Source organism: Elephantulus edwardii, unplaced genomic scaffold, assembly GCF_000299155.1.
Source record: "Elephantulus edwardii isolate Elephantulus edwardi_28Jun2011 unplaced genomic scaffold, EleEdw1.0 scaffold00154, whole genome shotgun sequence".
Lineage (NCBI taxonomy): Eukaryota > Metazoa > Chordata > Mammalia > Macroscelidea > Macroscelididae > Elephantulus > Elephantulus edwardii.
The window spans coordinates 1217129-1228436 of NW_006399904.1; the positions used below are offsets into that span (position 1 = coordinate 1217129).

At 35.4% G+C, this 11308-nt stretch overlaps 1 protein-coding gene across 1 annotated transcript in view; it reads right to left on the reverse strand.

Annotated features, from left to right (window-relative positions):
• CSMD1 (CUB and Sushi multiple domains 1) overlaps positions 1-11308 on the reverse strand; it is a 2584888-nt gene that overhangs the window by 317756 nt on the left and 2255824 nt on the right. The window contains exons 41-44 of the mRNA XM_006895025.1: positions 5871-6048; positions 3799-3944; positions 2699-2779; positions 1152-1265 (exon numbers count right to left, since the gene is read on the reverse strand). Coding sequence (XP_006895087.1) covers positions 1152-1265; positions 2699-2779; positions 3799-3944; positions 5871-6048 — 519 coding nt within the window. The remainder of the gene's footprint in view (positions 1-1151; positions 1266-2698; positions 2780-3798; positions 3945-5870; positions 6049-11308) is intronic.

Below are 11308 nucleotides of genomic sequence, written 5' to 3' on the forward strand. Positions count from 1 at the left end.
TATGAGGAGAAATGTGTCATCAGGATTAGAGGTAGACTCACCAACAATCTGTGTTATGCAGATGGCACAGCCCTGCTTGCTGAAACTGAGAAGGACCTGAAGCTCTTGAAGAAGGTCAAGGACTACAGCCTTCAATATGGATTAAAGCTCAACATCAAGAAAACAAAGATTCTTCCCACTGGGCTGATTGGGAGCATCATGATAGATGGTGAAGAAATTAAGATTATTGACAGCTTCAGTTTGCTTGTCTCTACAAGTAACAGTCTTAGACACTCTTGGTACCAGCAGCCAGTAAATTAAAAGGTTAATTACATTGGAAAAGTCCACTGTCAGATACCTCTCCAAAGTACTGAAGAGTAACTATGTCAGTCTAGAGACTAAGGTGCGTCAGATACAAGCCATTGTCTTTACAATTACTTGCTATGTATCAGAGAGCTGGACGATGACTAGGGATGAAAGAAGAATTGATGCCTTTGAGCTGTGATGTTGGAGAAGAGTGTTGAATATACCGTGGACTGCTTGGAGAACAAGCAAGTTCTTCCTGGAGAGGGTAAAGCCAGAAAGCTCCTTGGAGGCAAGGATTCTGAAGTATCACCTGACATACATTGGACATGTTGCAAGGTGGGACCAGTCCTTGGAGAGGAATGTCATGCTTGAGAGGGTGGAGGGACAGCACAGGATAGGATGACTCTCAAAGAGACGGATTGATTCTGTGACTGGGGTAATGAGGGTAAGTGTATCAGAGACAATAAGATTGGCACAAGATAGAGCAGGTTTTAGAGCTGTTTTACATGGGGTCAATAAGAGTAGCAGGAGATGGATGACACAAAACAGCAATAGTAACATAACACAGATAAGATAGCGCAATGCCATTAAGTTGATTCTGATTTATAACCATCCTATTGGACAGAATCCTTGGGATCACTAAGCCTGTAAATCTTAACAACAGGAGATTGCTTCATCTTTCTCCCCAGGAAGACCAGATGAGTTTGAATAAGTAGCATGTTGTTTGGCAGCCAAATGCCTTATTCACAGTACCACCAAAGCTCCTTCATAAAATAAATTCAATTCAAACAAGGAAGTATGGATTGATGCAGACAACACATTTTTCATATTGGAAAAGCTTAATTTCAGTATCACACTGCACATACCTTCACATGTTGGCAAAGAGCCTTCAAACTGCAACTGAGAACTTAACTTGCAGGTCAGCGTGTCTGTCCCTGATAATGTGTACCCCGGGTGGCACTGGTACTTCACAAAATCTCCTAAGAGTCAAGACAATATTGTTGTAAAACTTTGTTTCCAGAATTTCCTTAACACACAAATGAAGTACTTAATCTATCAAATATCTATCATTTCCATGTATAAACCATAACAGAAACAATGATACAATGATTGTATTTAGTTTTAGTTTAATAGAGTATAATTCTTTTTAATTCTTCATTTATTAAAAAGCTACCTTTAATTTAATATACGTAAAGCTCTATAGTTCAAAAGGTATTATGTATTCTTTCCTTCCTTGCCTATGTTCATTTCAATTCGACTATGAATACAAAAGAAAGAGGAGTGAGGAAGTAGATGTTTTACTTTTAAGATTATAGAATGTAATGGCCTTAAGTATCCACAGAGAGGGCTAGTCCCTGACCTTGATCTAATTAGCACAATCCTTCAAATAACGAAGCCATTACAAGTATAGCACAAATTGGGCCATATGGTTTGACCAATGATCTGACACATGGTCTAACAACTGTATAAAGTATTTTTAATTGGAACTAAGAAATTCTAGGTCACTATAATTATACTGCAAACATATGCTATGAATGCTTTCTTAATATGACCTGATGATTATTTAATGAATTAGATCATTAACATATAATGATAAAGTACATTTTCTAACTGGTATCATTAAATATATTCTATCAATTATATTCTTGTATCAATAAAAGGTCAATGCTATATTATTCATTATTTTAGTTACAAATGATTAGCTTCTTCCTCAAGTGCATGAACATGCTCCCCTAACACAAATATTTGTTCATGTCTGCTTCTAAAACTTTATTCTAAAGATCAATATTTCTCACTTACTCCACCCCACCCAACATTGCGGGGGTGGGGTGGGGAACCAAAACAAAACCCCACATCACAACAACTAAATCTTCTGTCTTCAAGGATTCCAACTGATGAAATAAGCTAAATAAAGCTTTCCTATAAAGTTCCTAAGGTTGTAAATCTTTTCAGAAGCAAGTTTCTCCATTTTCCCTGTACCTTTTGGTAAGTTTGAATCACTGCACTGTTGGTTAGTGGATCAAGTGTTAAATCAATGTGCCTCTAGGGTTTATTATAAAAGATTAATAGTAGCTAGAAATATTCTGAAAGGTAAGGCATTCAAAATGAACTAGGATAATTAAAATGGAAAATAAACACCATAGGGATATGATTAAAAGTATATGTCATATGTACATCCATATATATATTATTTTCTACTAGTTTATTTACAAAATTTGAATATAAATTCAAACAAATTCTTTCTATATCCCTCATTCCAATGTTTAGATGTAAGTTCCCTGTCATGTTTTTAGAATATTTTCCCCCTACCAAGTTACTCATTTTCTAGTCTGACCAACTATTTCACCTGAACACGGGAGTAAAAAAAAAAAAAAAAGTTGAAATAATGGTATTGTAATAAAGATAATATTACCTATTTCAAATTCCTCATCCTCAGTTACTATTTCTGCCAATGGCACAGATGGAGGAGGCTGACATTTCTTGAGCTGAAATGCTAAATGGTATACCGGGGGGAAAAAAGTAAAATTACAATTACATTTGTTAAACAGCACTACAAAAAGCTTTCCTATTGAAATTATAATTACCAAATATGCTGAGATGTCTATGTTTGGGTGGAGTTTTTTTTTTCCAAAATTATCACTATTTTTTTAAAGTACAACAAAAAATTACAAAATAGCTAATAGTATCTAAAAAAGCAAATTTCCACAAATTTACTTAATGTCATAAAAAAAGTGAAATCCAATGGGAAAACAGTACATAATGTTTCAGAAATTATTGCATTTGCATAAAAAACTCTTCAAATATGTTTAAATTCTGAAGTTATTAAATATGTTTATCATTCTGAGCCTTCAACAGTTCAAACATGGTCTATGTCTGTATTATATTTAATTTAATATCTTATTCTGTCTCTTGTCCTGAAACAAATTTTATTGAAAGATAAATAAGAAATAGATAAACAGACAGTTAGGTAGATAGATAGATGGTTGGTGTTGTATACTGTAAAATCAGAACCTATTCATAGCTGACCCTCCCAGCAGTGTTCAGAGGAAGCCAAGTCACAAGGGAGGAGATTGTCCACCCTTCTCTCATGGATAGATGAGCAGGGAAATGGATAGATAGATAGTCATATCTTGTTAGAGTTCATTCTAGTTTATCCAAGAGAGTTTTGCTTTCATTTTTACTATAATTATACAACACTTGGTAAAGTTTCCCATTTGGAAACACATATGAGGTGTTTTTCAAGAAAAAAAAAACACCAAATGCATCAATGGTTTTCTCATATGAAAGTTGTACTACATTATATTATCCTAGAATGAATACACATTTACTAAAAAGAATACTACTTGATGAGAAAGCGTTTGATATAACAAAAACATTAAATAAAAATGTTGCAGAAGCACCTTACATCAGTTACAGGAAAATCTTGAGAGTAGATGAAATAAGGTACAGAACAACACAACAAGAAGAACCAGTGAGTTTCCCATCCAGGTAGGGAAGTGAATATAAACTAACCATGAAAATTGAGAACAAAGAAACCTCCATTTGAGAAGTCACTGTGAAATTTGAGCAGGACTTGATTGGTTGAGCTATAAGCTGTTTCAAGGGCTGTATTCCCACTGAACACTCCTAGTTGAGGGGAGTTCTGGTCAGGACCGTCCCTAGAAAAGAAAGAAAGAGAACTCTGAGTGGAAGTCCATTGAGTAATAGCTAAATTGTTGGTCCATTTCCCCCTAACAGTGGTGCCACATCTTAGTAAAAGCAAGGTTATAGAACTGGCATTCAAAATGTGAAAGTTGACCGGTTTCTTCCCTTAGTTCCAAGGCTGAACTTCTCAAAGGAATTTTAGAAACATGCTCACATTCATTTTAGTGACTGCAATATCATTTTTCAGCTTCCTTTTAAAATTCCACACTTGAAAGTCTAAATGCAATGGTACATATTTAATTGTGAGATTTCTAGAATTTTTATACTACACTAAAAATTTTCAAAAACTGAGTAAAATATATTATCTACCGGATAATGGACTGAAAAGTGTCATGATGTTTGATATCCATAAAGTTGAAATAACTTTTCAGACTTCCTTCCATGTATGTACTGACAATAGCCACTCCACATGTTATGTCAAGATCTTTTCTTCCATTTTACAAATATATAGACCAACCCTTGTAAATTTTTAGTATTATATAGTTGATGTTCTGTTTTTTAATTGACAATTTCATGTGGTTGTCATAACATTTCAAATTCTCATAGTTATTATCTCATATAATCACTATCACTTTCTAAGATTCACTTCTGTATCTTCAAAATGCTGGGTTTTTTCTTACCTCATGTAATATATTTCTCACAAAATGAATTGGATTATTCTATAAACCAGAACCTGATTTTCTAAATACTTTGCTTAAAATCCATACTTGGATTGCCATCGTTCTTCGGATAAAACCCTAGACACAGCATAATTCATAAGACTGTTTTTTGGTCATCTCTTTTTCAGGGACCCTAGCAAGAATTCAGCTATATCATACACTATATCCTCTCATTCCTTGACATCTAATAGCCTATTGTCTTAAAGCCTTTTCAATGATATTATCCCCTTCAATTTTCACAGTGAAGGCTGAGAAGAATACTTGAAGTCTTTCACAGTGAAAACTGAGAAGTGTATCTTCCTCACATCTGGTTCATATGTTCCTCCCAAGGTCACACTAGTAATATGAAAGTGATATCACAGGAGTATTGTCATTACTTAAAAGTTTCCATAAATGCTAACCTCCAAAAGCAAAGCAGCAATAGAATTTACCTAAATAAGAACATTTTAGTCAAATGCTGTTTAAAGATCTTAACCACAGCCACAAAATGGGTTAGAAATTTAAAGGAAAAATCTCACTTCTAGTAATTAGCAAAGTATAAATCCATACATATTGTTGGGAAGAGCAATTCTTAATGTTTATAAGAGATGGAGAAAATGATAAATGTAGATAGTCTCTTCTTTTTTTTTCCTATTTCTAGAAGAGTCATACACATGTAAGAAGAAAACCCTAATTTTTTTTTCTTTAAGGAAAAGAAAAATCACACTTAAAAGTGTAAAATAAAATAATCATGGAATATTTTTATTAATCATCAATATGTGGTTACTAGTGTTGTTGTTATTTACCATCGAGTTGGGACCAACTCATTGTTAACCTTCCAGCAGATTTTCAGTTCAGTAAATCAAGTTGATGCAAACTCACAGCAACTATATGTAACAGCATAGAGTTTGTTAAGGATTTCGTTTTTACAGAAGGTGAAAGCCAAATCTTTCTCTCTCAGAACTATTGGGTGGTGTGAATAACATATCTTGAGGTTATATATTGAGCACTTAACCATTGTGTGACTTGAGGATTTTAAGGATAAATCTTCCCTGCAGCAAAACTCAAATATGTTTGGTGAAATTTATTCTCTGAACCTTCATATTTAGTAAATATATTTTCCAAAAATATCTTACCATTTAGTTTCCAAATATACAAGTTGAAATATAAGTGACGTATAAATGACAAGTAAGAATAGTTTAAAACCGTTATAGATTGTTTTCACTTGAAAGATTCACATACCAAACAGCAATGTAGTCATTAACAGCTTCAGTCTGTAGTAAAGTGAAATTGATGTAAACTCCATGACCCTGAGGCACAGTGATAAGCCAAATGCAGTCTTTCAAAATTGGATATTCATCTGGAAATCCAGGGGAATAAATGGTGCCATTCTGAGATGTGACATTATATCCACAAGGAGCTAAGAAAGGAAATAAAGAAGAATCAAGACCAATAAAAATATGTTTTAAAAGGATATGGTTAATGTTTCTAAATCTCTAAACTTCTCTATACCCAAACTTTCCAGTTATAATAAATAATTGGGAAAAATTCTAATATATCAAAACTATTCCCCAGAACTTATGAAACTTTATAAGAATTAAATTGTTAATCTAGATAATCTAAATTCCATTTGATATGTTGTTAAGTGCCACCAAGTTGACTATGACTCATAGTGAGCCTATGAACAACAGATTTGAATTTTGCTCTATCTAGGGCCATTGTCATAACTGATAGGCCCAAGTCCACTGTTACTCTCATTGTGTCAGTTCCTCTTATCGAGAGCTATCCTCTCTTTTGATGAATTTTCCAAATGTGATGTCTTTGTCTTAACTGGCCCTTCCTAACAACACACCCAAGTATGTGAGATGAAGTTTCACTATCCTTACCTCCAAACCCTGGCTCTACCTTTTCTAAGCCATGTTTATTTGTCCTTATGGCAGTCCACGGGATATTCAGCAATCCAAATATTTAAAAATCCCTTTATGATAGTGATTTTCATATGAATAAAATAAAACACAAAGCAAAAAATAACTATGATGATAATCTGTAACTTAATGGACTTTTTAATGTAGGTCAGTCAGATGCAATAAATATTGTGGAAAGCACACACAAATGTATAACTGGATATATTCTCATTTTAGACCACATTTCTAGAATCTATACAAGCTAACAAAAAATAGTGTTTAAATCTAACTAATTTGAAGCCAATTTACTTCCATATGTAAAATAAGGTAGTATTACTGGAATAATGTGGGTTTTTTTCTGAAGCCTTTCAGTATTTTAGGAGCTTTCTACTATGTGGATATTATATTAATGAAAATATACAATCAGTCTATCAGTATTTTTCAGTACTTTCAGAGCATCTTTTGCCATGGGACTTATTTCATTTATGTATAAACAATATGGTCATTTATTAGTAGAAAAACATATGATCTAATCCTTAATTAAGGTAATAGTATAGTGTATCAGAGTTGAAGGCACATGTCTGTAGCTCTTGTGTTTCAAGAGGTGATTTGGCTTGATTTAGCTAAAGGTCATTGATTTTGCTCACAGCCATGTGTGAGCTGTTGGGATTGGAGGGTTCTGAGCTATGGGCCAGGAGCCTCTTGCAGGAGACAGTCAAGAGTGAGTGTGCTGGCCTGGGATTTTGTGGGTGTGTGTGTTTGTTTTGTTTTGTTTCAAATCTATTTGGGACTGAGTCTTCAGTTGATTAGAAGCAGAAGTGGCATCTATTTCTTAAACAGAATACCTCCAGAAACTCTATGAACTTTGATAAATGCTGATAGTTGTAGAAAGGCTTCTGGCCTTTTGTTTTTAGGGTAACTGTGAGTCTTGTTCAACTTAAAGACAATCAACAACAACATCAACATGATGTATCAAAGTCATAGACAAACAGGCTTTATAAACCAAATCAAAAGCCAACATATGTTGTATTCTGGGGTATTCAAAGATTTGTTGTAAAATATGTACAATTTAGGTAAGGTATATTCCATATTAAAAAAATGGTTGAAAAAAATCTAAACCACCAGCAGCACTTAATAATACTTTTAAAAAGAGGTTTCATGAAACAACATCTCACAGCAATTGATATATTGTAAATCAAATGCACCAACAGGGTGATTTCAAAGAAATTTTTTAAAAAGGTATCAGTGTAAAATAGATTGAAACTTCCTGAGTCTGAGATAAATTCAATAGTAGTGACCAGGGGGAACTGTGGTTGTATACAGTCTCATATAAACAAGTAGGAGTCTGACAAACTCAGATTTGCAGCCCCGTAAAGCAAATAATTATTTGAAGAAGATTTCAAGCTTTCAAGTTACAGGAAGTCATTGAATAGAACATATTCATACTTAAAAATGGGGTCAAATATTATACTGTACTGTAGTCACAACAAAGAAAGAGTCTTTGCTGCAAATGATTAACATACTTAGGCACTAAACTAAAGGTTGGAAATTCAACCCACCTAGAGATGCTTCAGAAGGAAGATCACTATAGTGAACATTTTTTTATCAGCTAAATAAAAATCCTGTGTAGCACAGTCTACTCTGACACACCTAGGACTACCATGATTCAGTGGTTAATTTCATTTCTTTTTCAAGTTGGACTTTATCTGGTGCAATAGATAAGAAAGAAACCAAAATAAGCAAAGAGACAAAAGTAGCACCCTCTTTATAAAATGAAAAAAAAAAAATGAGTGATAATTCTCTTTAAACATAAGTATTCCCAGAAAATCTTTAATGATTTCATAGAAAGTCAGCTATCCTTGTTGTGTCACATCATGCATTCACCTATTCAGCAGGTATTTATGTGAAGTCTGTTATACACCTACAAATTATTAGAGCTAAGAAACAACCCAAGAGATAAAGTCACTGTCTTGTTCAAAATCCCTAGCTCTGAGATGCAAATCAAGACAACTATGAGAAATCATCTTACCCCAGTAAGACTGACAAAATTTTACAGAACAGCAAGCAACAAATGCTGGTGAGGTTGTGTAGAAACTGGAACCCTTATTCACTGTTGGTGGAAGTATAAAATGGTGAAATCACTGTGGAAAGCGGCTATGGCGCTTGCATTTGACCCAGAAATTCCACTACTGGGAATATACCCTAAAGAGACGATAACCACCATATAAGCAGATATATATGCACACCCATGTTTATCTTGGCTTGTTCACAATAACAAGGAGTTGGAAACAGCCTAAGTGCCCATCAACAAATGAATGGATAGAGAGGCTATGGTTTATTCATATAATGGAATACTATCCTGCATTGAAAAACAAGGAACTCATGCAGTATTATTAAAAATGGGTGAGCCTGGAGGACATTATGCTGAGTGAAATATTTCAGTCACAAGGCCAAGCACTGCATAGTGCCACTGCTGTAGAATGGGATTGACATCAGGGTTGGGGTAAGAATCATAGGAGTCCAGAACGAAGATTATACAGTGGAGTATACTCGCGGTGGGGGTGGGGTGGGGGGGGAATTGCATACCAAGGAAGGAACTTTTACTTTTCAAAGAGGGAACTGAGGGTGGGGGTGGGACGGTGGGAGGGGAGAAAAGTGTAACAATGAATGAATGGAAATCCAAAATCTCTGTAAATGTTCATTGAAATAATAAAAAAAAAATATAAAGTCACTCTTTGTGGAGTTTATCATATAGAAAAAGTATTAAGCAACATTAAATAAATAAAACATACAACTTGTAATAGGCTTGCAATGTGCATATACATTTTAAATACACAGTCGTTAAACTACTGCTGCTGTCCTGCTGTGTATTCCAAAGATGAAGAAAAAGTCTCTGAAAAAAGATGAATCAAAATTTTCTCTACAATTTCCCTTGGTCTGTCTTTATCTCATTTAGAAGAAGTCTTTACTCTCACTGTGGTGGCATCAAAGGCAAAGTTTGATTTCCACATCTGAGTAGTATTTCACTTTAGTTCCACAGAGACAGTAAGGCATTCAGTGAATCCATCCTCCCCCTTCATTACCCAGAAAGTGCAGTTCAAAGTGGCTCCACAGCACCAAATTCACTGTCTTGGAGATGATATTGACTGAGAGTGAATCTATAGGACGGCTGCTTTGCAGGTTTCCAAGTGTGTTAATTCTTTTTTTAATATTTAAAGTTTTTTATTTCTTTATATTTCTTTTTATTAATTTAATTTAGTTTGTTTCTTTTTCATTTCAATGAACATCTACAGAGATTTTGGGGCGGGGCAGTTTTTCTTTTGCTTTTCAAGGAGAGGAGCAAATGGGGGAAGGGAGCGGGGGAGGGGTTTGTGCGGGGACAAGGGTGCAAGTATGTTAATTTTTGCAGAAGCTTAATATCACTTCTTGATGAGTGGGAACCACCAACCTTTTGGTTAGCAATTGAGAGCTTAACCTCTGTGTACCAAGTACTCTAAACTGAATAACCAGCAAGATTATCAGCATATTAAGCGTTGAAAGTAGAAATGGTAGAGATAGCAAACTCTCCTCTACTCTATTGTTGTTGTGTGCCATTCAGTAGGGAACAACCCACGGCTTATTCTACAGTTGGTTTTAAGAGGGGATAAATCATATGGGAAAAGACTGCTTATCCTTCTCCAATGGAGCATCTGGTGGAATCACACTGTGTGGCTTTGGGATTTCAGAGAAACTTCTTATGATGAGGCCAGATATATTTAAATATTTACAAATGTTGTTGTTGTGATTTGCTGTTGAGTTGCTTGCGACTAATTGTGACGTTATATACAACAGCCCTAAACCTTTCTCTATCCTGTGGCAATATCATTGTCTCCAACAAACCTACGCCATTACCCCAGTCACTGAATCAGTCCATCTCATCGAGGGTCTTCCCTTCCTGCACTGTCCCTCCACACTCTCAAGCATGACATTCCTCTCCAACAACTGGCCCCTCCTTGCAACATGTTCACAGTTTGTCAGATGAAGCTTCAGATCCTTGCCTCCAAAGAACACCTTGGTTTCACCATTTCCAGGACGAAACTTTTTGTTCTCTTACTCTTCTCCAACACCACAGTTCAAGTCACCTGTTCTCCTTCTATTACACCTAGTCACTGTCCAGCTTTCTGATGCATAGCAAGCAATTGCAAAGACATGACCTGTATCAGGCACTCCTTAATCTCCAGGCACCATTGCTCTTCAGTACTTTGGAAGGGTCCCTATAGCAGATTTTCCCAATGCAATTTGTCTTTTAATTTCCTGGCTGTGGGTACCAAGAGTGTTGATTGTGGAGACAAGCAAACTAAAACTGTTAACAATCTCAATCTCTTCACTGTCTATCATGGTGCAGGTAATCAGCCCAGTGGTGAGAATCATTGTTTTCTTGATATTGAACTTCAATTCACACTGAAGGCTGCAGTGGAGCAAGTGCTTCAAATTCTCTTCATTTTCAGCAAGCAGGGTTGTAGATGAGTCTTCTTCCTGGTGACACATTTCTCCTCATAAAGCCCAGCCTCTAAATTATTTGTTCTGCATGTGGTGCTGAAGAAGAGTATTGAATGTACCATGGACTGCCAAGAAAACAAACAGATTCATCCTAGAGAGGGTTAAACCAGGTTGCTCCTTGAAGGCAAGGATTCTGGGGCTTTGCCTGACATACTTTGGACATGTTGTAAGGAGAGACAGGTCTTTGGAGAGGGACATCATGCTGGGTAGAGTAGAGGGACAGCGAAGGAGGGGAAG